At 66.9% G+C, this 25,367-nt stretch overlaps 2 protein-coding genes across 2 annotated transcripts; one reads left to right on the plus strand and one right to left on the minus strand.

Annotated features, from left to right (window-relative positions):
* Nucleotides 1-1,059: 1,059 nt before the first annotated feature.
* GTF2H4 (general transcription factor IIH subunit 4) lies at nt 1,060-13,356 on the minus strand. Its single transcript, XM_075080175.1, is given in 16 exon segments — nt 1,060-3,294; nt 3,350-3,986; nt 4,027-4,616; nt 5,844-5,865; nt 5,867-5,923; nt 6,070-6,117; nt 7,181-7,311; nt 7,574-7,706; nt 7,972-8,055; nt 8,832-8,900; nt 9,014-9,122; nt 10,304-10,392; nt 10,491-10,587; nt 11,239-11,370; nt 12,140-12,244; nt 13,186-13,356. Coding segments are annotated over 14 exon segments (1,389 nt in total). The 5' UTR covers nt 13,326-13,356; the 3' UTR covers nt 1,060-3,294; nt 3,350-3,986; nt 4,027-4,443.
* A 229-nt stretch (nt 13,357-13,585) lies between these two features.
* Nucleotides 13,586-25,243, plus strand: VARS2 (valyl-tRNA synthetase 2, mitochondrial). Its single transcript, XM_075080174.1, has 24 exons — nt 13,586-13,937; nt 14,892-14,973; nt 15,077-15,177; nt 15,425-15,537; nt 16,322-16,388; nt 16,502-16,599; nt 16,717-16,798; nt 16,882-17,001; nt 17,082-17,193; nt 17,876-17,964; nt 18,390-18,480; nt 19,216-19,343; nt 19,544-19,647; nt 19,747-19,828; nt 19,920-19,996; nt 21,010-21,200; nt 21,835-21,905; nt 22,007-22,132; nt 22,714-22,818; nt 23,877-23,945; nt 24,027-24,105; nt 24,197-24,324; nt 24,417-24,569; nt 25,157-25,243. The coding sequence occupies exons 1-24, from the start codon at nt 13,707-13,709 to the stop codon at nt 25,169-25,171; spliced, it is 2,514 nt and encodes an 837-aa protein (XP_074936275.1). The 5' UTR covers nt 13,586-13,706; the 3' UTR covers nt 25,172-25,243.
* The last annotated feature ends 124 nt before the right edge of the window (nt 25,244-25,367 follow it).

The following is a 25,367-nucleotide window of genomic DNA, read 5'->3' on the forward strand; positions in this document are numbered from 1 at the left end:
ACGGGTGTCTGGCAGCACCCGGGCGCCGCTGATTCACCCGGCCAGGCCCCCCCCCGCCCCCCCCGCAGCACCCACACCCCCGCCCCCACCCACGGGGAGGGGCGACCCCGCGAGAGGGGGAAGGGGGCTGCACCATGGGTGCGGGGTGGGGCGGGGCAGCACCCATGGGTGCTATGGGGGGGGAGGGAGAGGGGATCCCCTCTTGTCTGGGGGGGTGGGGGGGTTATGGGGGGGCGGGATTGGGGTGCGGGGGGGCGTTAGGGTGGGGGGCTCTGGGGGGGGCATAGAGGGGATTTTTGGGGATCTTTGGGGGGGCAGAGGACACCCAAATTGGGGTGAGGGTTATGGGGGGGGACAAGACTGGGGTGGGGGGGTCCTTAGGGTGGGGGTGGGGTCTGGGGAGGTCACAGAGGGGATTTGGGGGGGATCCTGGAGGGGGGTGTCCTTTGGGGGGGGCAGAGAGCCCCAAGGAGGGCGTGGAGTGGGGAGTGGGACTTGGGGAGCTACTGGGGGCACTGGGATCCAGGGCCTACTGGGGGCACTGGGATCTGGAGAGCTACTGGGGACACTGGGATCCAGGGGCTACTGGGGGCACTGGGATCCGGGGGCTACTGGGGACACTGGGATCCAGGGGCTACTGGGGACACTGGGGTCTGGAGAGCTACTGGGGGCACTGGGATCCAGGGGCTACTGGGGGCACTGGGATCTGGAGAGCTACTGGTGACACTGGGATCCGGGGAGCCGCGCGGACACACCCCCATGGGCGCCTTTAGGACCCGGCGGGGCCCCAGGGGGCGTGGCCAGCGGAGGGGGCGCGGCCTAAGGGGGACCCGTTTGAAAGCCGCTGGGACGGGCGCCCTGCTATTGGGCGGGAGGTGCTGTCGAGGCCACGCCCCCCCGGAGCCACGCCCACGACACCGCCCAGGTACTTCCGCCTCCTTTATCATTAAATTACAGATTCCCGCTCCTCAAAATGCCCATTTTTCCCTCAAAAACAACGTTAAATCGCGCTTTCCCCCCAAAAAACCCCGCTTTTTTTGGTCTCCAACCAAAAAACTGTTGTAACAGTAAAAACTGCTGGTTTTATTAGAAAAAAATTTCTCAGAAAACGCTATTTATATATTACAAAAACCCCCCTTTTCCCCCTCCCCCACATTTTCCTCTTTGGGGGAAAAAACCCAACCCCCAAATCCCAAAACTAACATTTTTTCCTCCTCGGGAAACCATGATTTTTAGCAAATCCTCAGAAAACCTGATTTTTCCCCTCAAAACCCCCTTTTTTCCCCTTAAAACCCACTGCAAACCTCTTTTTCTTTTGTCAAATATCTTCCCCTCACTTTTTAACTCAGAACCCCGCATTTTCTACCAAATCCTCCTTTTCTCATCATTTTCCTCCTCAGAACCGTCTACTTCCCACCCCAAAATCTCCTCAGAACCCCCTATTTTTCCATCAAAACAATCCGAGGGGAAAAGTGGAGAAAATAAGCAAAAAACTCATTTATTCCCCCCCAAAATAAGAGGGGGTGTGGGGGGGGGTGTTGAGCAACACAGGTTTTCCTCAAAAAAACTCACTTTTTACTCAATCTCCCTGTTTTTTTCCCTCAGCTCCCTCCCTGCTTTCTAGCAAAAAAATCCTTTTTTCCTCAAAAACCCGCGTTTTTTTCCCTCAAAAAAAAATCACTTTTCCTCTCAGACCCCCCCCAAAACACCCTTTGCTCAACCCCCTTTTTCCTCATAAAAAGCCCCTTTTTTCTTTTTTTGCCCCAATTCTCCATTTTTCCCTTCAGAACCCTTCGATTTTAGGAAAAATAGTAATTTTTTTTCCTCAAAATCCCCCCTTTTTACCTCAAAAGCCACTTTTCACCCCCCTCCCCCAGCACAGCGGGGCCCGGCGGCTCCGAGGACCTTCAGTCCTGCTTTTCCTTCACTCAGGATCGGGGTGCCGGGGCCCAAGGGATTGGGGTGCCGGGGCCCAAGGGATTGGGGTGCCCTGGCATCAAGGGATCGGGGTGCTGGGACCCAAGGGATTGGGGTGCTGGGACCCAAGGGATTGGGGTGCCGGGGCCCAAGGGATCGGGGGTGCCGGGGCCCAAGGGATCGGGGTGCCCTGGCATCAAGGGATCGGGGTGCCGGGACCCAAGGGATCGGGGTGCCCTGGCATCAAGGGATCGGGGTGCCGGGACCCAAGGGATCGGGGTGCCCTGGCATCAAGGGATCGGGGTGCCGGGGCCCAAGGGATCGGGGTGCCGGGGCCCAAGGGATTGGGGTGCCGGGGCCCAAGGGATCGGGGTGCCCTGGCATCAAGGGATCGGGGTGCCGGGACCCAAGGGATCGGGGGTGCCCTGGCATCAAGGGATCGGGGGTGCCGGGGCCCAAGGGATCGGGGTGCCGGGACCCAAGGGATTGGGGTGCCGGGGCCCAAGGGATCAGGGTGCCCTGGCATCAAGGGATTGGGGTGCCGGGACCCAAGGGATTGGGGTGCCGGGGCCCAAGGGATCAGGGTGCCGGGGCCCAAGGGATCGGGGTGCCCTGGCATCAAGGGATCGGGGTGCCGGGGCCCAAGGGATCGGGGTGCCCTGGCATCAAGGGATCGGGATGCCGGGACCCAAGGGATTGGGGTGCCGGGACCCAAGGGATCGGGGTGCCCTGGCATCAAGGGATCGGGGTGCCGGGGCCCAAGGAATCAGGGTGCCGGGGCCCAAGGGATCGGGGTGCTGGGACCCAAGGGATCGGGGTGCCGGGGCATCAAGGGATCAGGGTGCCGGTGCCCAAGGGATCGGGGTGCCGGGACCCAAGGGATCGGGGTGCCCTGGCATCAAGGGATCGGGGTGCCGGGGCCCAAGGAATCAGGGTGCCGGGGCCCAAGGGATTGGGGTGCCGGGGCCCAAGGGATCGGGGTACCGGGGCATCAAGGGATCAGGGTGCCGGGGCCCAAGGGATCGGGGTGCCCTGGCATCAAGGGATCGGGGTGCTGGGACCCAAGGGATCGGGGTGCCCTGGCATCAAGGGATCGGGGTGCTGGGACCCAAGGGATCGGGGTGCCGGGACCCAAGGGATCAGGGTGCCCTGGCATCAAGGGATCGGGGTGCCGGGGCCCAAGGGATCGGGGTGCCGGGACCCAAGGGATTCGGGTGCCCTGGCATCATGGGATCGGGGGGCCGGGGCCCAAGGGATCGGGGTACCCTGGTGTCAAGGGATTGGGGGGATCGGGGGTGGTGGGACCCCAAAAGATTGGGGTGCCAGGGGTCAGGGTGCTCAGGTCCTAAGGGATCGGGGTGCCCAGGATTGGGGTGCCTGGGCCCCAAGAGATCGGGGTTCCCAGGATTGGGGTGCCCAGGATTGGGGGTGCCTGGGCCCCAAGAGATCGGGGTGCCCAGGATTGGGGTGCCTGGCTCCTGAGGGGCTGGGGTGCCCAGGACTGGGGTGCCTGGGCCCCAAGAGATCGGGGTGCCCAGGATTGGGGTGCCTGGCTCCTGAGAGATCGGGGTGCCCAGGACTGGGGTGCCTGACTCCTGAGGGGTTGGGGTGCCCAGGATTGGGATGCCTGGGACCCAAGGGATCGGGGTGCTGGGGCCCAAGGGATCGGGGTGCTGGGACCCAAGGGATTGGGGTGCTGGGACCCAAGGGATCGGGGTGCTGGGACCCAAGGGATTGGGGTGCTGGGGCCCAAGGGATCGGGGTGCTGGGACCCAAGGGATTGGGGTGCTGGGGCCCAAGGGATCGGGGTGCTGGGACCCAAGGGATTGGGGTGCTGGGACCCAAGGGATCGGGGTGCTGGGACCCAAGGGATTGGGGTGCTGGGGCCCAAGGGATCGGGGTGCTGGGACCCAAGGGATTGGGGTGCCCTGGCATCATGGGATCGGGGTGCCCTGGTTTCAAGGGTTTGGGTGTGCTCGGGATCGGGGTGGTGGGACCCCAAAGGATTGGGGTGCCAGGGGTCAGGGTGCTCAGGTCCTAAGGGATTGGGGTGCCCAGGATTGGGGTGCCTGGCTCCTGAGGGTTTGGGGTGCCCAGGATTGGGGGTGCCTGGGCCCCAAGAGATCGGGGTGCCCAGGATTGGGGTGCCTGGCTCCTGAGGGGTTGGGGTGCCCAGGACTGGGGTGCCTGGCTCCTGAGGGTTTGGGGTGCCCAGGATTGGGGTGCCTGACTCCTGAGGGGTTGGGGTGCCCAGGATTGGGGTGCCTGGGCCCTGAGAAATTAGGGTGCCAAGGATGGGGATGCCTGAAACCGGGGTGCTGAGGTTTGGGGTGTTGGGGCCCCGAGTGACAGGGGTGTCCCAACAAGTCACCGAGATCAAGTCACCGAGACACGGGGAGAAAGGGGGTGGGGTGGGGGGTCAACCCGGAACCGGGGGACCCCAAAAGCCGGCTGCCCTCATGCACTTGCCCAGGGTTTTGGGGGGCAGGGGGGTGCGGGTTGGGGTCCCCCCTGGTGCTGCCGGTGTTAGGCGTTGTGTTTCTGCCTCTTCCAGAAGCGTTTGACGTCGGGGTGCCCACCGGGGGTCACCACCATCAGCCGCCGCCCGGGGTTCTCGAACACCAGCACCCCCAAAGCCCGCGCGTGGTCCCGCAGCACCTCGAAATCCACCTGCGACAGGAACTGGTTGTACAGCACCCCTGGGGGGGGGTGGGGGGGTGGGGTGTCAGTGAGGTTTGGGGACATCCACCCCCTCCGGGAACTGTCACCTCCCGCCGGGGACCCGCCGTCACCTTGCAGGGGGCCCCTGGGGTGGCCGCCTTCTCCTTGGGGGTCTGTCACCCCCCTCAGACACCCCCACCCATGCCTGTCACCACCCTCAGGGACCCCCCCAGGCTGTCACCCGCCCTCAGGGCCAGTCACCCCCCCTCAGGGACCCCCCCAGGGCTGTCCCCTCCCCTCAGGGACCCCCCCAGGGCTGTCACCCCCCTCAGGGCCTGTCACCCCCCTCAGGGACTGTCACCTCCCCTCAGGGAACCCCCACCAGGGACTGTCACCCCCACTCAGGGACCCCCCCAGGGCTGTCACCCCCCCCGAGACACTGTCACCTCCCCTCAGGGACCCCCCCCAGGGCTGTCTCCCCCCTCAGGGACTGTCACCTCCCCTCAGGGCTGTCACCCCCCCTCAGGGACTGTCACCTCCCCTCAGGGAACCCCCCCAGGGCTGTCACCCCCCTCAGGGGCTGTCAACCCCCTCAGGGACTGTCACCTCCCCTCAGGGAACCCACACCAGGGACTGTCACCCCCACTCAGGGACCCCCCCAGGGCTGTCACCCCCCTCAGGGACTGTCACCTCCCTCAGGGACCCCCCCCCAGGGACTGTCACCTCCCCTCAGGGCTGTCACCCCCCCTCAGGGACCCCTACAGGGCTGTCACCCCCCTCAGGGACTGTCACCTCCCCTCAGGGAACCCCCACCAGGGACTGTCACCCCCACTCAGGGACCCCCCCCAGGGGTGTCACCCCCCCGAGACACTGTCACCTCCCCTCAGGGCCCCCCCCCCCCAGGGACTGTCACCTCCCCTCAGGGCTGTCACCCCCCCTCAGGGACCCCCCCCAGGGCTGTCACCCTCCCCCGAGGGACTGTCACCTCTCTCTCAGGGACCCACCCAGGGACTGTCACCCCCACCTTGGGGACATCAGGGACACCTTTGGGACCCTCACAACTGCCACCTCCCCTTTGGTGCCCCCTCCCAGAGCTGCCACGTCCCCCCCCTTGGGACACCCTAGAGGACACCCATTCCCCCCCGGGGGGACCCCCCTAAAGACCTTGGGGACACCCCAGAGATGTCACCTCCCACCCTGGGGACACCCTGGAGACCCCAGGGGACGCCGTGGGGTGTCCCCCACCCCCACCCCCGGCCCCTCACCCTCGGAGAAGCGCAGCCGGTCCCCGCTCCAGCTCCCACAGCCGGATCTGGTCGGTGATGGTGGGGGGCAGCACCGGGCTCTGGGGGTGCAAATCATTGGGGACCCCCGGTTTGGGGACACCCACCCCCACCCCCAAACCCCACCGAGGTAGGGGGAGACACCCAGGTGTTGGGGACCCCCCCCCACCCCAAACCTCCCAGGGAACCCTGGTGTCCGGGCACCCACCTGCTTGGCCATGACGGGGTGCGCCCGGGTGCGGAGAAAGTGGATGATCTGGGGGGGGGGGGGATGTTAGTGGGGGGTACCCCAATATCCACTGGGGCACCCCAATATCCCCCTACATCCTCATGGGGGACACCAATATCCCTGGGGGCACCCCCACACCCCACAGAACCACCTGGGGGACCCCCAACACCCCCAAGGGCACCCCAAAATCCCTCTCTGAGATACCCCCAGTGTCCCCAGCAACCCTTCGGGCACCCCAGTAGGCCCCAGGGGGACCCCAGTACCCCCTTGGGAGGCACCCCAATGTCCCCAGCACCCCCAGGGACACCCCAATACCCCCCTGGGAGGCACCCCAAGGTCCCCAGCACCCCCAGGGTGACCCCAATACCCCCCCTGGAGGCACCCCAATGTCCCCAGCACCCCCAGGGGCACCCCCAATCTCCCCAACACCCCCAGGGGGATGGCAATACCCCTCTAGGAGGCACCCCAATGTCCCCCAATACCCCCCAGGAGCCACACTGATGTCCCCAGCACCCCCAGGGGCACCCCAATACCCCCCTGGGAGGCAGCCCAAGGTCCCCAGCACCCCCAGGGTGACCCCAATACCCCCCCCGGGAGGCACCCCAATGTCCCCAGCACCTTCTAGGGCACCCCAATACCCCCCCGGGAGGCACCCCAATGTCCCCAGCACCTTCTAGGGCACCCCAATACCCCCCGGGAGGCACCCCAATGTCCCCAGCACCTTCTAGGGCACCCCAATACCCCCCCGGGAGGCACCCCAATGTCCCCCAGCACCTTCTAGGGCACCCCAATACCCCCCCGGGAGGCACCCCAATGTCCCCAGCACCCCCAGGGGCACCCCAATACTCCCCTGGGAGGCACCCCAACGTCCCAGCACCTTCTAGGGCACCCCAATACCCCCTTGGGAGGCACTCCAGGGTCCCCAGCACCCCCAAGGGCACCCCAATACTCCCCTGGGAGGCACCCCGACGTCCCCAGCACCTTCTAGGGCACCCCAATACCCCCTTGGGAGGCACTCCAGGGTCCCCAGCACCCCCAAGGGCACCCCAATACCCCCCTGGGAGGCACCCCGATGTCCGTGTGTCCCCACCTGGTCGGCGGTGATGCCGTTGGCGATGGCCGCCTGCACGCTGTCCCTTGTCACCTGGGCCACCACCAGGTTGGGGAAGCGATAGAGGAGCTCGGAGAAGAGGGCGATGAGGGCGATCTGCAGCTCCGAGTCTGAGGGGCCGGACGGACAGACGGACACGCCGGGGGATGCGGGGACACGGTGGGCAAGGGGACAAGGGACACGGGGCGCAGGGTGACCCGGGAAGGAGGGGGACAGGAGAGACGGGGGGAGGCAGAGGTGAAGAATCGGGGACACCAAGGGATGTGGGGGACAGACGGGACGAGGGACAGATGGACGGGGGGAAGGGAGGGGGGGGGACACCTGTGTCCTCTGTGTCACCCCCCTGGGGACAGGGGAGGGGAGGGGTCCCACCTGTGTAGGCGTAGATGCGGTAGTTGGTCTCGACGAGGATGAAGCCGTGAGCGTCGGGCTCGGGGGGGGTCCCCGACGTCCCCGAGGCCAGCGCGATGGCGAGGCGGGTGGGGTAGAAGCGGCGGGATTTGCGCTACGGGGGACGGACGGACACGCGGACAGACAGACGGGCGTGACACGGCCAGGGTGGTGGGGACGTGGGGACAAGGAGGTGACGCTGACGGTGCCGAGGAATGAAGGACGCGGCCGCGGCGATGGGGACAAGACCCAACCCCTTCGAGGGTCCTGTCACCCCCCCCCCCCCCGTCCCCCTCCCTGTGCGTCCCTCGTGCCCCCGCGTCACCCCCCTGCGTCACCTGCTGTCCCCCCCCCCGTGTCACCGTGTTCCCTCGTGTCACCTTTCTCTGGAAGACGAGCCCGAACTCGCGCAGGTGCTGCAGGAAGGTGAGCAGGGACTCGCTCATGCCCTCCACCGAGTAATCCTGGGGACAGGGGCTCCCAGTTACCCCCCAGTAACCCCCAGTAACCCCCAGTAACCCCTAACGCCCCCCAGCCCCCCACCGAGTAATCCTGGGGACAGGGGCTCCCAGTTACCCCCCAGTAACCCCTAACGCCCCCCAGCCCCCCACCGAGTAATCCTGGGGACAGGGGCTCCCAGTTACACCAGTAACCCCCAGTAACCCCCTAGTAACCCCTAACGCCCCCCAGCGCCCCACCGAGTCATCCTGGGGACAGGGGCTCCCAGTTACCCCCCAGTAACCCCCAGTAACCCCCCAGTAACCCCTAATGCCCCCCAGCGCCCCACCGAGTCATCCTGGGGACAGGGGCTCCCAGTTACACCAGTAACCCCCCAGTAACCCCCCAGTAACCCCTAATGCCCCCCAGCCCCCCACCGAGTCATCCTGGGGACAGGGCTCCCAGTTACACCAGTAACCCCCAGTTCCCCCTCCCAGTAAAACCCAGCCCTCCCCAGAACAATCTAAGGGGGTCGTTGGGTGGTGGGGTGTCACCTTCCCAGAAACCTGGGTGCCCCCCAACTCCCACAGGCCCCCCCCAGCGGGGGTGGGGGGCCCCCCTCGATCCCTGGGTCCCCCCAAATCCCATAGTCCCCACCAGGGGCTGTGGGGGGCCTCCCCTGACACCTGGGTCCCCCCCAGGCTGGGTTGGGCCCCCCCCCAGATGCCGGGGTCCCCCCCGGCCCCACAGCCCCCCCGCAGGGAGTGGGGGGGGGGCCCCCCCAGATGTCGGGGTGCCCCACCTTGCCGAGAGTGGAGAAGCTGAGCTGGAAGAGGAAGGAGAGAATCTCCACCAGATCCATGCCCCGAGCCTGAAAAGGTGGGAGGGTGGGGGGTGAGAGGTTTCGGGGGACACTGGGGGATGGTTTGGGGGGGTCCCCGGTTTTGGGGGACCCCCTGGTTTTGGGGGACCCCCCCACCTCACCTCAGCGCCCCGCAGGTACTGGAGGACGAAGTACCAGAGCTGGGCGGGGGTGTCGAGCAGGAGGAACTGGAATCCGGCCGAGGTGATGCACGGTGCTTCCCCCCCCTCGCTGTGTGGGTGCACCCCCAAAATGAGGGGGGGGCCCCCCCAAACCCCAAAGGGTGTCCCCAAGCCGGTGGGGGACCCCAAAACCAGCCACGCGCCCCTGCCCCGAGCCACCCGCCTCTGCAGGGATTCTCTGATCCTGCCCTGAGCGTGTCGGGGGACCCCCCAAATCCCACCTGGGGTCCCCAAAGGTCACCCCAAATCCTTTCCTGGGACCCCAATAGCCCCAGGGCCCCCCAATTCTTCCCAAGGCACCCCAAACCCACCCTGTGGACCCCCAAAATCCCTGCCTGAGACCCCCCATACCCTATAGAATCACTCCAATGATCCCTCTCGTCTCCTCATTCACACCTGAACCCCAAAAATCACCCCCCCGGCCTCCCCCCAATCCTTCCCAGGGACCCCGAGTCCTCCAGGACACCCCAAAATTCCCTTCGTGGCTCCCCAGACTCCTGGGGGCTCCCCCAAACCTCTTCCCCAGGCTCTCAAACCTCCTGAGACCCCCCTAAAACCCTCTCTTGCCCCCCCCAATCCATTCCTGGGCCTCCCCTGCCCCCCCCACATTTCCTTCTTGGACCCCCCTAAACCTTCCAGCACCCCCAAAACCTCCAGCCCCCCCCCAAATCCCTCCATAACCCCCCCCAACCCTTCTCCAAGCTGTCAACTTTCCTGAGACCCTCCCAAAAATCCTCCCTTTCCCCTCCCAAATCCATTCTGGGCTTCCCTTGCCCCCTGAATTACCTCCTTGGGCCCCCCAAAATCCCTCCAGCCCCCCCCCCGTCTCCAGGCCCCCCCAAAACCCCTCATGTGCCCCCAAATCCCCCCATGGCCCCTGCCAACCCTTCCCCAGGCTCTCAACCCTCCTGAGACCCCCCCTAAAATCCTCCCTTGCCCCCCCCCCTCAATCCACTCTTGGGCGTCCTCTGCCCCCCCAATTTCCTCCTTGGGCCCCCCCAAATTCCTCCAGAGCCCCCCCAAATCCCCCCGCCAACCCTTCCCCAGGCTCTCAACCCTCCTGAGACCCCCCCCAAAACCCCCTTCCTTGCCCCCCACCCCCCACTCAGATCCATTCCTGCGTATTCTCTGCTCCCTTAAATTCCCCTTAGGTGCCCCAAAATTCTTCTAGGTCCCCCCAAAATCCTTCCGGGCCCCCCCAAAATCCCCCCAGTTCCCCCCCCCTCCCACCTCTTCATGAGCCCAGCTTGAATGAGGAGCTGGGCCAGATCCTGACTCACGGCCGCGCTGGGGGACCCCACCATAAAGTGGAGAATCACCTAAAATCGAGGGGGGGGCCAGTGGATATCTGGGTCCTCGAGGACCCCCTGGATATGGGGGTGCCCCGAGACCCCCCCAAACCCCCCCCCAGACTCACCTCCCAGCGTTCCTCGGCGTACTTGTCCAGCGCCGGCACGTCGCGGGCGTGCTTGTCCGGCCCCAGCTGGCTCGTGTCGTCCGACCAAGCCTTGCCCCTGCGCGCCGGCCCTTTAAATCAGCCCCCCAATAACCCCCCCCCCGCGCCCCCGGGACCCCCCAAAACCTCAGTACCCCCCTAAACCCCCTCGTTACCCCACAGCACCCCCATCACCCCCCCCACCTCGTGACCCCAGTACCCCCCATTACACCATGGCACCCCAAATTATCTGCCACTACAGCCCTGCTTACACCCCCCATCACCCCCATGTCACCCCAAATGACCCCCTCCTACCCCCCGTCACCCCAAATGACCCCCACTTAACCCTGTGTCACCCCGAACTACTGCCTCCCACCCCCTTCTCACCCCAAATACCCCCTCCCACCCCCCTGTCACCCCAGTTTACCCCCTCCCACCCCCATCACCCCAATTTATCCCCCCACTCTCCACCACCCCAAGTTACCCCCTCCTGCCCCATGTCACCCCAAATCACCCCCCACCCCATATCACCCCAAATTACCCCCCGTCACCCCAATTTACCCCCCTCCCACCCCCCATCACCCCAAGTTACCCCCTCCTGCCCCGTGTCACCCCAAGGTACTCCCTCCTACCCCACGTCACCCCAAGTTACCCCCCCCATCACTTCAAATTACGTCCCCTACCCCCCCCGTCACCCCGTGTCCCCCCCCCCCCACCCCCCCCCACTCACCCCCCCAGCAGGGCGACCCGCAGGTTCTGACGGAAATTGGGGTGCAGGGCGACCCCCGGCAGCCCCCCCGGCAGGGTGTGGGGGTGCCACAGCCGCAGCGCCAGCAGCACCTCCTGGCTCTCCGCCTGTTCCCTGCACCCACCCGGGGTGGGGAGGGGTCCCGCTTAGCCCATCACCCCCCCCCCCACCCACCCACCCAGGGACCCCTGGGGACTCCCCTGCACCCCAAGGGATCCCCGCGGTCCCCCCCCTCCCCAAAATCCAAGAGGGACCCTCCTGCAGTCACTGGGATCCCTGGGGACCCACAGGGACCCCCCCTCCCAGCACCGTCAGGGACCCCCCAGCACCCACAGGGACCCCCCCAGAGCCTCCCCCAGCACCCTCAAGGACCCCTCAGAGCAGGGACCCCCCAGCACCCACAAGGACCCCCCCAGAGCCTCCCCCAGCACCCTCAGGGACCCCCCAGAGCCTCCCCCAGCACCCTCAGGGAACCCCCAGGGCCCCCCCAGCACCCTCAGGGACCCCCCAGAGCCTCCCCCAGCACCATCAGGGACCCCTCAGCACCCTCAGAGACCCCCCAGAGCCTCCCCCAGCACCCACAGGGACCCCCCAGAGCCTCCCCCAGCACCCTATGGGGCCCCTCAGGGACTGCTCTAGTATGCTCAGGGACCCCCCAGCACACCCAGAGCCTCCCCCAGCACCCTCAGGGACCCCTCCAGCACCCTCAGGGATCCCCGGGGACTCCCCAGCACCCTCAGGGACCCCTCCAGTACCCTCAGGGACCCCCCAGAGCCTCCCCCAGCACCCTCAGGGACCCCCCAGAGCCTCCCCCAACACCCTCAGGGACCCCCCAGAGCCTCCCCCAGCACCCCCAGGACACCCAGGACCCCCCAGCACCCACTTGCTGTACTCCTTCTTCACCCAGAGGGCGACGGCGGCCTGGGGCACCGGCTGCTCCAGGAACAGCATCCGCATCACCCCCGCCTGCGCCAGCCCCGGCAGCTCCCTGGGGGCACCCCAAAGGCACCCCGTCACCCGTGGGTGCCCCTCACCCACCCCCAAAGGCACCCCCGTCACCCGTGGGTGCCTGCTCACACACCCCAAAAATCACTCCTACCCCAAAGTCACCCCTGTCACCCGTGGGTGCCCCTCACCCCCACCCCAAAAATCACCCCCCTGTCACCCATGGGTGCCCCTCACCCCCACCCTGAAAATCACCCCTGGTCACCCGTGGGTGCCTGCTCACACACCCCAAAAAATCACCCCTGTCACCCATGGGTGCCCCTCACCCACCCCCAAAAAAACACCCCCTACGGTCACCCATGGGTGCCCCTCACCCAACCCAAAAATCACCCCCTACGGTCACCCATGGGTGCCCCTCACCCCCACCCTAAAAAACACCCCCTATGGTCACCCATGGGTGTCCCCCCCACCTCAGGGGAGATCAGGAGGCTCCAATGGGGTAGAGAAGGGGATTGGGGTGTCCGGGGGGGGTGTCAGGGTGCCCCAAGGGGGATCAGGGTCCCCAAGGGGGGGGGTCAGGGTGGCTGGGGAGGGGTGAGGGTCCCCAAGGGGGAGTGTGTGTGGCTGAGGGGGCATCAGGGTGGCTGGGTGGGGGTCAGGGTGCCCCAGAGGGTTCGGGGTGGCTGTAGGGGGGGGTTGGGGTGCTTCAAGGGGGGGTCAGGGTGGCTGAGTAGGGGTGAGGGTCCCCAAGGGGGGGGGGTGGGGTGGCTGGGGGGGGTCAGGGTCCCCAAGGCAGCGTTGGGGTGCCTGGGGGGGGTCAGGGTGGCTGAGGGGGGTCGGGGTCCCCAAGGCGGCGTTGGGGTGGCTGGGGGGGGTCAGGGTGTCCCAGGGGGGGTCAGGGTGCCTGGGGGGGGTCAGGGTGTCCCAGGGGGGGTCAGGGTGCCTGGGGGGGGTCAGGGTGCCCCGGGCGGGTGGGGGTCTCACCGGAAGACGGCCAGGCAGGTTGCGGGGTGCCCGTAGAGGCGATCGAGCACGGGGGGGCTCAACCCCCGCAGGAACTCGTGGAGGTTCTTACACTGCAGCTGCCCCCGCTGCAGCCGGGGCGGGGGGGGGGCGGCCTCCATCAGCACCCCGCTGTCCCCCGTGTCCCCCTGTCCCCCGTGTCCCCCTGTCCCACGCGTCCCCCACCGGCGAGGGCGCTCCCCCCCCGCCCGTCAATCACCGCCGTAGCCCCGCCTCCTGTCTTTCCCGCCCTGCTCCGCGCCGCGCCGCCGCTGCCCACGCCCCCTCCCCGCCCCAGACCACGCCCCCTCCCCGCCCCAGACCACGCCCACTCCCCGCCCCAAACCACGCCCTCAAAGGGAAAACCACGCCTCCTCCTCCTCGTTACCTCTCCGCTGACTGGCGATAGTCACGTGACGGGGGGAAGTCACGTGAAGGGGGTCCCGGACGCCGGGGTCCCCGGGAAGGTTTTGGGGGGTGGTCCCGGACGCCGGGGTCCTCAAATGGCGACCCCCGCCCTGGTCTGGGGCCTGAGGGCCGCCCCCCGCCGCGCCCTGGGGTCCCCCGTGGGAAGCCGGGCCCGGTGTAGCGGGGACCCCCCCGGGTCCCCCCAGGCTGTGGGACCCCCGCCCTGGGAACCCCCCGAGCAGGCCCGGCTGCGCGCGCGGGAGCACAAGGAGAGGCGGCAACGGGAGAGGCGGGAGAGAGCGGCGCTGGCGGGGGCCGGGCCGCCGGTACGGGGGCGCTGGGGGCGCTGGGAGAGGGGCTGGGGGGCGCTGGGGCGCTGGGAGAGGGGCTGGGGGGACTGGGGCACTGGGAGAGGGGTTGGAGGGACACTGGGAGAGGGGCTGGGGGGAACTGGGGGCAACTGGGAGGACATTGGGGAGCTGGGAGAGGGGTTGGGGGGGCACTGGGGAACTGGGAGAGTGGCTGGAGGGTGCTGGGGGAGCTGGGAGAGGGGATGGGGGGCACTAGGAGGGGTTGGGGGTCGCTGGGAGAGGGGCTGGGAGGAGCTGGGGGCAACAGGAAGGGCATTGGGGAGCTGGGAGAGGGGTTGGGGGCACTGGGAGAGGGGCTGGGGGGAACTGGGTGCAACAGGGAGGGCGTTGGGGGGCACTGGGGAACTGGGAGAGGAACTGGGAGAGGGGCTGGGGGGACTTGGGTGGGACTGGGAGAAGGGGTGGGGGACACTGGGAGAGGGGCTGGGGAGGACTGGGAGGGCTGGGAGACAGGCTGGGGGGCATTGGGAGAGGGCCTGGGGGAACTGGGGGGCGACTGGGAGAGGCTGGGGGAACTGGGGGGCGACTGGGAGGGGCTGGGGGAACTGGGGGGCGACTGGGGTAGTGGCTGGGGTACAATGGGGAGCCTGGGGGAGGGGCTGGGGGTAATGGAAGGGCTAGAGAGAACTGGGGGAGCAGGGAGAGGGGCTGAAGGTCACTGGGGGCAACTGGGAGAGGGGCTGGGGGATGCTGGGAGAAGGGCTGGGGGCAACTGGGAGGGGCTGGAGGCAACTGGGGGCAACTGGGAGGACATTGGGGGAGCTGGGAGAGGGGCTGGGGGGACACTGGGAGGGGGGAGGTATGTGAGGGGAGGTGGAGCTGGGGGGCATTGGGAGTATCTAGGGAGGGCTGGTGGGTTTTTTTGGGGGGGAGAATGCTGGTTTATACTGGCTTTGCACTCCCCCACAGGCGCCGACAGCCCCCCCCAAGGCCTGGACCCCAAAAACCATTGTGGAGTATCAGCACCCCCTGGATCCCGACGGCAAGAAGGGTACGAGGGGTGACCTGGGGGGGCGGGGGGCTGCAGGTGACACGGGGGGGAGGGGGGAGGGGTGCGTGTGACGGTGACAGGCGGTGACACTTTTGCGGCGCAGCCACGGGGGTGCCGCTGCCCCCCGCCTACAGCCCCCGTTACGTGGAAGCCGCCTGGTACAGCTGGTGGGAGCGGCAGGGTCTCTTCACCCCCCCGGCCTCGGTGAGTGGGGCTGAAAACACCCGTGGGAGGGGGGCAAATACACCCGGGGGGGGCAAAAATCACCCGGGGGGGGGAGCGGGGGGGAAGATACACCCAGAGAGAAGTTGGTGCCACATCCCTGTGCCGAGTTGTGCCCAGTCTCAGCCCATTCCTGCGCTGAGCGGTGCCCGGTCTCGGCTCACTCCTGCGCCGAGTTGTGCCTGGTCTCAGCTTGTGTCCCTGTGTGTTGCCCCCCCACCCCCCACAGGTGTCTGGGGGGGGCCAAGTGCTGAGCGTGGTGTTGCCCCCCCCAAACGTCACCGGTTCCCTCCACCTGGGCCACGCGCTCACCGTCGCCCTCCAGGATGCCCTTGTGCGCTGGTGAGGGGGGGCGGGGGGGCAAATTGGGGTCCCCTGGGGGTATTTTGGGCTGGGGGGTGAGTGCAAATTGTGGCATTTGGGGGGTTTAAGAGGGTTATTTGGGGCTGGGGGGGGCAAATTGGGGCACTTGGGGGTATTTGGGGGGGATATTTGGGGCAGGGGGGGCAAATTGGGGTCCCCTGGGGGTATTTTGGGCTGGGGGTGAGTGCAAATTGTGGCATTTGGGGGGTTTAAGAGGGTTATTTGGGGCTGGGGGGGGCAAATTGGGGCACTTGGGGGTATTTGGGGGGGATATTTGGGGCTGGGGGGCAAATTGGGGCATTTTGGGGGCTTTAGGGAGGTATTTTGGGGCTGGGGGGGCAGATGGGATCCCCTGCAGGGTATTTGGGGGCGGTATTTGGGGCTGGGGGGGCAAATTGGGGTATTTGGGGGGTTATTTGGGGCTGCGGGTGTGGATTGGATCCCCTGTGAGGTATTTGGCGGGTCTTGGGGGGGATATTTGGGGCTGGGGGGGCAGACGGGGTCCCCTAAGGGTTATTTTGGGGGGTGTCAGGGGGTTATTTTGGGGCTGGGGGGGGCAGATGGGGTGACCCGGGAGTTCTTTCTTGGGGGGATCTCGGGTGCTATTTGGGTCCCGAAGGGTGGATTTGGGGGTGCTGGAGAGCCCTGAGGGGCCTGTGAAGGGGTGTGTGTGGAGGCACCCATGGGTGCCCTGGTGGTTTTTGGGGGGGGGGGTGTCACCCACAGCCCCCCACCCACCCATGTCCCAACGGCGCCGCGACAGGCGACGGATGCAGGGCTGGGCCGTGCTCTGGGTGCCGGGCACCGACCACGCCGGCATCGCCACCCAGGTGAGCCCCGGGGCGGGGGGGGTGTCCCCAACATCCCGCCTCCCCCCCACTCTCCTTGTGTCCCCAAAGCCCCCCCTCCCGCGTCCCCAACGTGTGTCCCCCACGTCCCCAAGGCGGTGGTGGAGCGTTGGCTGTGGCAGCGACGAGGTTTACGGCGTCAGGATCTGACCCGCTCCGAGTTCCTGGAGGAAGTTTGGGCCTGGAAACGACGGTGAGGGTGACACGGAGGGGGGAGGTGACAAAATGGGACAGGGTGACACCCCCAAGGATGTCACCACCCCCACCCCCCCCCCCCCCCCCAAAAAAAAACAACCCCCACCCGCTTCAGGCACGGTGACGAGATCCTGCAGCAGCTGCGGGCGCTGGGAGCGTCGCTGGACTGGACCCGCTGCGCCTTCACCATGGACCCCGTAAGCGTGGCTGTGTCGTGTCCCCTCCCCTCCCAAAAATGTCCCTAAATGTCCCCAAAATGTCCCCAACCACCTCCCCTCAGGGTTTCTCGCGAGCGGTGGCGGAAGCTTTCGCGCGGTTGCACGAAGCCGGGTTGATTCACCGCGACCGACGTCTCGTCACCTGGTCCTGCGCCCTTCGTTCCGCCCTGGCCGACGTGGAGGTGAGCGCCTGTCCCCAGATGTCCCCAAATTGTCCCCCAAATTGTCCCCAACACCCCCTCCCCCTTCCGTGTCCCGGCAGGTGGAGCCCCGCGCCCTGACGGGCCCCACGGCGTTGCGTGTCCCTGGTTGTCCCCAACCCGTCACCTTCGGTGTCCTTGTCACCTTCGCTTACCCCGTGGAGGGTGGGGATGGTGAGTGTCCCTCTGTCCCCTCGTGTCCCCCCTCTGTCCCCTCACGTACCCCCTCTGACACGCGTGTGTGTCCCCGTCCCATGTCCCTGAGTGTCACCCCTCCTGTGTCCCTTGTGTCCCCCCTGTGTCCCCCAGGTATCCCTGGCATGTCCCCCAGTGTCACCCCCGTGTCCCTGAGTGCCCCCCCCCCATATCCCCCCGAGTACAACCCCTCTATGTCCCTGCTGTGTCCCCCCCGTGTCCTTGGCATGCCACCATGTCCCTGAGTGTCACCCCCCCGTGTCCCTGACGTGTCCCCCCTGTGTCCCTGGGCATCACCCCCCCATGTCCCCCGTGTCCCCGAGCGTCACCTGAGTGTGTCCCCGAGCGTCACCTCCCACCGTGTCCCTGGCGTGTTCCCCCCGTGTCCCCGAGCATCGTCCCCCATGTCCCCCCGTGTCCTCGAGTGTCACCTCCCACCGTGTCCCTGACATGTTCCCCCCGTGTCCCCAAGCATCACCCGAGCGTGTCACCCCCACCGTGTCCCTGGCGTGTCCCCCCCGTGTCCCCGAGCATCGTCCCCCGTGTCCCCGAGTGTCACCCCCCACTGTGTCCCCGGGCATCGCCCTCCCATGTGCCCCACGTCCCTGATGTCACCCGTCCCGTGTCCCCCCGTGTCCCTGACGTGTCCGTCCCCCCCCAGGCCTGGAGCTGCCGGTGGCCACGACGCGCCCTGAGACGATGCTGGGGGACGTGGCCGTGGCCGTGCACCCCTCGGACCCCCGCTACGCTGTAAGGGGCGGAGCCTCGGGGGGGCGGGGTTGCTGGGAGGGGGCGGAGCTTGCAGCCAGGGGGTGGGGTGCCCTGCAGGGGGCGGGGCTTCAGCAGCAGGGGCTGACCTGCCTGAGAGGCATTGGTTGTTAGCCCCTCCCCTTTTTCTAGGGTGTGTCTATATAAGGAGAAGGGGAGGGGCCTGGGGCTGGAAGGGGTGGGGCTTAAAGGTTCTGGGGTGGGGCTTAGAGAACAGGGTGGAGCCTTTTTTCCCTTGAGTCTGCCAGGGATTGGTCAGCAGGGCATGATGTCACAGGTTAGCTCCACCCCTAAAAGGGCGAGGCCTGGCTGGGTATGGTGGGGCTCAAGTGCTCTTAAAGGGACAGTGTGCGGTGGGTGGGGCCTGGAGGGGGCGGGGCTTCCTGTGACCACACCCTTTCCCCCAGCACCTCCACGGCCGCCGTGTGCGTCACCCCTTCACGGGGCAACTCCTGCCCGTCGTCACCGACCCCGCCGTGGACCCCGCCCGCGGCACCGGTACTGGCACCACTCCGGGACCCCCACTGGGTGGGGGGGCACTGGGAGAGGGGAGCGAGCCGGGACCGGAATGAGAAGGGCAGCGAGTGCTTTGGGTGCCGGTGTCCCAGTTCGGGGGGGAAACTGGTTCACCTCTGGGGGGGAGTTACCTGCTTTCGGGGGACACACACACAACACCGCGCTGGTGGTGGCTCTGGGTGCCAGTGGGAGTGGGTGAGGGTGTCCGTGGGGCCAGCAGAGGGTGGCCCTGGGTGCTGGTGGTGGCACTGGGTGCCAGTGGGAGGGGGCGAGGGTGTCCGTGGGGCCAGCAGAGGGTGGCATTGGGTGCCAGTGGGAAGGGGAGAGGGTGTCCGTGGGGCCAGCAGAGGGTGGCATTGGGTGCCAGTGGTGGCACTGGGTGTCAGTGGGAGGGGGCGAGGGTGTCCGTGGGGCCAGCAGAGGGTGGCCCTGGGTGCCAGTGGGAGTGGGCGAGGGTGTCCGTGGGGACCGCAGAGGGTGGCCCTGGGTGCCAGTGGTGGCACTGGGTGCCAGTGGGAAGGGGAGAGGGTGTCCGTGGGGCCAGCAGAGGGTGGCCCTGGGGGCCAGTGGTGTCAGTGGGTGCCAGTGGGAGGGGGCGAGGGTGTCCGTGGGGCCAGCAGAGGGTGGCCCTGGGTGCTGGTGGTGGCACTGGGTGCTGGCGGGAGGGGGAGGGTGCCCGTGGGGGTGACGGGGTGTCAGCGTGTCCCCCTCCCGCAGGCGCGCTCAGGGTGACGCCGGGTCACAGCCCCCCTGACCTGGCGCTGGCCCGCGCCCACGGGCTGCCCCTGCTCTCTGTCATCGGGGATGACGGCACCGTGTGTCCCCCGGGCGGGGGGTGGCTCCAGGTACTGCCCTTCCACCTGTCCCTCGTGTCCCCACATCCTGTCCCCCTGTCCTAGCCGTGTCCCCCCGTCCCCCTGTCCTGAGCTCTGTCCCCGTGTCCCCAGCTGTGCCCCCGTCCCTCCCCAGTGACCCCCGTGTCCCCAGCTGTGCCCCCATCCCTCCCCAGTGACCTCCATGTCCCCAGCTGTGCCTCTGTCCCCAGGGCGTCCATCGCTTCGTGGCGCGGGAGCAGGTGGTGGCCGCGCTGGCCGAGCGAGGGCTGTTCCGCGGCGCCCAGGACCACGCCATGACGCTGCCCATGTGCAGGTACCGCCGTCCCCTCCCTGTCACACGTGTGTCCCCACCCTCACCCTGCGCCCGGGGCACACGTCCCCAGGGACTGAGGTGCCACCCATGTCACCGCAGCCGCTCCGGGGACGTCATTGAGTACCTGCTGAAAAGCCAGTGGTTCCTGCGGTGCCGGGAGATGGCCCAACATGCCCGAGAGGTGACAGGGACCCGGGGACGGGGCTGGGGGGGACACGGGACACCCGGACCCCTGGGTCTGTGACAGTTGCCTCTCCCCCCTCCCCGCCCAGGCGGTGACATCGGGGCGTCTCAAACTCGTCCCCAAATATCACGAGAAGAACTGGAAGACGTGGATGGACAATGTCGGGTGAGGGGGGGGACACACGCGGGCGTCTGGGGGGACCCCCATGTGTCCAGAGGGGACCCATATTGCCGGGGTGAGGGGACCCAGATACGTGGGGGACCCCCCCGTGTGTCCAGGGGGGACTCAGGCGTCTTGGGTGGGGGGACCCCCATGTATCCAGGGGGGACCCAGGCATCTGGGGTGGGGGGACCCTGGTATCTGGGCTGGGGGGACCCCCATGTGGCCAGGGGGGACCCAGATATTTGGGGGGGGACCCAGGTGTCTGGGGTGGGGGGACCCAGGCATTTGGGGGGGACCCCCATGTGGCCGGGGGGACCCAGATATGTGGGGGGGACCCTGGCATCTGGGCTGGGGGGACCCCCATGTATCCAGGGGGGACCCAGATGTCTGGGGTGGGGGGACCCAGATATTTGGGGGGGACCCCCATGTGGCCAGGGAGGACCCAGGTGTCTGGGGTGGGGGGACCCCATGTGGCCGGGGGGACCCAGGCATCTGGGCTGGGGGGACCCCCATGTATCCAGGGGGGACCCAGATGTCTGGGGTGGGGGGACCCAGATATTTGGGGGGGACCCCCATGTGGCCAGGGAGGACCCAGGTGTCTGGGGTGGGGGGACCCCATGTGGCCGGGGGGACCCAGGCATCTGGGCTGGGGGGACCCCCATGTATCCAGGGGGACCCAGATGTCTGGGGTGGGGGGACCCAGATATTTGGGGGGGACCCCCATGTGGCCAGGGAGGACCCAGGTGTCTGGGGTGGGGGGACCCAGATATGTGGGGGGGACCCCATGTGGCCGGGGGGACCCAGGCATCTGGGCTGGGGGGACCCCCATGTATCCAGGGGGGACCCAGATGTCTGGGGTGGGGGGACCCAGATATTTGGGGGGGACCCCCATGTGGCCAGGGAGGACCCAGGTGTCTGGGGGTGGGGGGACCCAGATATGTGGGGGGGACCCCCATGTGTCCAGGAGGGCCCCAGCCATCCGGGACCCCCATATACCCCCCCCCACCCCACCCCAGGGACTGGTGCCTCTCACGGCAGCTGTGGTGGGGACACCGGGTGCCGGCGTATCGGGTGGGGGTTCCCTCGACGGGGTCCCCCCCCGAGCGCCCCGATGAACTCTGGGTAGTGGGGCGCAGCGAGGCCGAAGCCCGCGCCGCCGCCGCACGCGCCCTCCGCTGCCCCCCCGACGATCTGCAGCTCCAGCAAGGTGAGGGGTGGGGGGCACCCCAAAAATCCCCCCCGTGTTCTCCTTGTGCACCCGAAAACAACCCTTTTGTCTCCCCAAAATCCTTTCTCTCACCTTAAAAGTCTCTCTGCCTTCTCAGCTCTTTCTTCTGCACCCCAAAACCCCCTTAGGACCCCCCTCATTTGTGCTCTGGCACCCCTAAATCCACCCCCAGCACTCTCTGGTCCCCCCCGGCACCTCGAAATAATTCTCTGGCACCCCGACCCCACTCTCAGCACCCCAAACTTGCCCCCCCCCCCCAACTCTTCATCAGCCCCCAGACACCCTCTGTCAGCCCCCTGCCCACCTCCAGCACCCCTAAAATCCCCCACCTGCTCCTCTAGGCCCCCCCCCTTTTCACCCCCCACCCAGCTCCAGCACCCATCTGTCACCCCCAAGTCTCCCCCCACCCCCCCCACCCCCCAAGGCCTTCTGGGGTCCCCCCGATCCCATCCCCCCCTCAAGGGGCTGAGACCCTCTGGGGTTCCTCCTGATCCCCCCCCCCAAAGCTCTGAGCCCTTTTGGGGTCCCCCCCGACCGCCCCCAAGGCTCTGAGCCTTTTTGGGGTCCCCCTGAGCCCTCCTGGGGTCCCCCCTGACCCCCCCCACCCTTGCAGACCCCGACGTCCTGGACACCTGGTTCTCCTCCGCCCTCTTCCCCTTCGCCACACTGGGCTGGCCCGAAGAGGTGAGTTTTGGGGGGACACGGGGGGACACAGGGGACACGGTGAGGGGGGAGGACATGGGGGGCAGCGTCCCCACCCCAACGCCCCCCCACTTTGTCCCCAGACCCCCGACTTGCAGCGGTTCTACCCCACGAGTGTGCTGGAGACGGGCAGCGACCTCCTCTTCTTCTGGGTGGCGCGTATGGTCATGCTGGGCCAGCAGCTCACCGGGCGCCTGCCCTTCTCCCAGGTACCGCCCGGGTCCCTGAGGGGTCCCCAAAAGTCCCCCGTGTCCCTTCGGGGTCCCCAAAAGTCCCCCGTCTCCCCGTGGGGTCCCCAGGAGCCCCCTCTGCCCGCAACACCCCTTAATCTTGTCCCTCTCCGTGCGTCCTGTTCGTTCCTGGGGTTTTCACTGGTTCCTTGTTGCCTCTCGGAGCTCCCTGGTGTCCCTGTGGGGGTCCCCAGTGTCCCCAAGGGTCCCCTCTGCCCCTTTCTCTGTGTGTCATGTTGCTTTTTGGGGGTCCCCGTCCCATTTTGGGGCTCCCCAGTGTCCCCAAGGGTCCCCTCTGCCCCTTTGTCAGGGTGTCATGTAGCTTTTTGGGGTTCCCCATCCCCTTTTGGGGCTCCCCGGTGTCCCCAAGGGTCCCCTCTGCCCCTTTCTCTGTGTGTCATGTTGTTTTTTGGGGTTCCCCGTCCCCTTCTGGGGCTCTCAAGGGTCCACTGGGGTTTCATTCATTCTTGAGGCTCCTGGGGGTCCCCTGTCCCCCCTTGGGGGTCCCCTGTGTCCCCCCGTGTCCCCCAGCTCTGCCTGTCCCACGTCCCGTCCCCCAGGTCCTTCTGCACTCGCTGGTGCGCGACACCCACGGGCGCAAGATGAGCAAATCCCTGGGCAACGTCATCGACCCCCGTGACGTCATCACTGGCGCCTCCCCCCAGGTACCGCAGACCCTACAATAACAAAACAACACCCCCTCCCCCCCCATGGCTCCGACCCGGGCAAAACAACCCCCCAGAGACCCTCCAAGAACAGACGCACTGCGGCAGAAACCCGGCCGAAACAACCCCCTTTTTGGAGACCCTACGGAAACAAATCTCCTTTTCGGGAACCCACAACAACAAACGTGGTTCTCGGAGGCCCGGCAAAAACCAGGCCTCGCTCTGGGGAGGCCTGGCAAAAACCAGGCCTCGCTCTGGGGGAGGCCCTGTGAAACGCGGGCCTCGCTCTGGGGGAGGCCCTGTGAAACCGGGGCCTCGCTCTGGGGGAGGCCCTGTGAAACCGGGGCCTCGCTCTGGGGGAGGCCCTGTGAAACCGGGGCCTCGCTCTGGGGGAGGCCCTGTGAAACGCGGGCCTCGCTCTGGGGGAGGCCCTGTGAAACGCGGGCCTCGCTCTGGGGGAGGCCCTGTGAAACCGGGGCCTCGCTCTGGGGGAGGCCCTGTGAAACGCGGGCCTCGCTCGGGGGAGGCCCTGTGAAACCGGGGCCTCGCTCTGGGGGAGGCCCTGTGAAACGCGGGCCTCGCTCTGGGGGAGGCCCTGTGAAACGCGGGCCTCGCTCTGGGGGAGGCCCTGTGAAACGCGGGCCTCGCTCTGGGGGAGGCCCTGTGAAACGCGGGCCTCGCTCGGGGGAGGCCCTGTGAAACGCGGGCCTCGCTCTGGGGGAGGCCCTGTGAAACGCGGGCCTCGCTCTGGGGGAGGCCCTGTGAAACGCGGGCCTCGCTCTGGGGGAGGCCCTGTGAAACCGGGGCCTTGCTCGGGGGAGGCCCTGTGAAACCGGGGCCTCGCTCGGGGGGAGGCCCTGTGAAACGCGGGCCTCGCTCGGGGGAGGCTCGGCCAAAACAAACTCCCCGTTGCCCTACCCTTCTCGGAGACCCTACAATATCAAACCCCCTACCCCCAGAGACCCCAAAAGAGAGTCGCGGAGACACCGTGGTGACAGCCCCGTGACAACACAGCCGCCGTAGCGCCTTTGTTTATTGTAGGGTTTCCTGTCTTGCAGGAGCTGCAGGAGAAGCTCCACTCCAAGATCCTGGACCCCCACGAGCTCACGGTGGCCACGGAGGGCCAGGTAGGACCAGCCCCCGTCCCTGTACCCCCCAAACCTGTCCCTGTCCCCCCCCAATCACCCCCTGTGTCGTTCCCCCCCCAGAGGCGCCAGTTCCCCCATGGCATTCCCGAATGCGGCACCGACGCCCTCCGCATGGCCTTGTGCTCCCACAACGTCCACGGTAAGGGATTGAGCGAACGTTGGGACCCCGTCCCCACCCCGGGGTGGCCTTGTCCCCACCCTGGGGACCCACCTTTGGTGTCACCCCATAGGTGACGACATCCGCCTGGACGTGGGGACGGCCTTGAGCTACCGTCACTTCTGCAATAAGATCTGGAACGCCGTCAAGTTCGTCCTCGCCGCTTTGGGACCCGACTTCGTCCCCCAGGCTCCTGAGGAGGTACCAGGATGGGTTGATGAAGGTCACGGTGGGGCTCCACCACCCCAGGACCGTGCGCCCCTGTCACCCTTCCTTCTCCTCTTCCTCGGCAGATGGTGCCGCAGCACCCGATGGACCGCTGGGTGCTGAGCCGGCTGGCGCAGGCGGTGGGCGAGTGCGGGCGGCGGATGGAGGCCCTGGAGGTCCACAGCGCCATCGCTGCCGTCCATCACTTCTGGTTGCGGAGTTTCTGCGACGTCTACCTGGTGGGTGGCCCCTGTCTGTCTGTCCTGCGTGGTCCCGTCTGTCTGTCTGTCCTGCCCGGCTCCTCACGTGTCCCCTGGCTGTTAAACCCAGTAGTGTCCCATTGAGTGTACCCGTCTGTCTGTCCCACCCAGCCTGTTGTAGCTCCCTGAACATTGAACCCAACCCATGGTTGATGGTGTCTGTCTGTCCATCCACCCCAATCCATCAGGGCTCCTTGACCATTGACCTTAGTCTACTTTCTTAAGCACGTCCATCTGTCTGTCCCACCCGACCTGTTGTAGCTCCTTGACCGTTCAACCCAACCTATCTTGATGTGGTTGGTGGTGTCCATCTGTCTATCAGCCCCAACCCATCAGGTCTCTCCTGGGGCATCGACCTTAAGTCAAACCTCATCCTGTTGAGTGCATCCGTCTGTCTGTCCTACCCAACCAGTTACAGCTCCTTGATCATTGAACCCAACCCATCTTGATGTGGCTGATGGTGTCTGTCTGTCCATCCACCTCAGTCCATTGGGCCTCCTTGAGTGTCAACCTGAGTCCACTCTCTTGAGTGTGTCTGTTCGTCTGTCTGACCCTATCTGTTGTAGCTCCCTGAACGCTGAACCCAACCCATGGTTGATGGTGTCCGTCTGCCCGTCCGCCCCAATCCATCAGGTCTCCTTGAGCCTTGATGGTTAGTATTTTCTTGAGCATGTCTGTCCGTCTGTCCCACCCCACCTGTTGAACGTTGAGCCCAACCCTTACCTTGGTTGACGCATCCATCTGTCCGTCCCCCTGGATGTGTCCCCTTGTGTGTCA

Source organism: Phalacrocorax aristotelis, unplaced genomic scaffold (genome assembly GCF_949628215.1).
Source record: "Phalacrocorax aristotelis unplaced genomic scaffold, bGulAri2.1 scaffold_274, whole genome shotgun sequence".
NCBI lineage: Eukaryota > Metazoa > Chordata > Aves > Suliformes > Phalacrocoracidae > Phalacrocorax > Phalacrocorax aristotelis.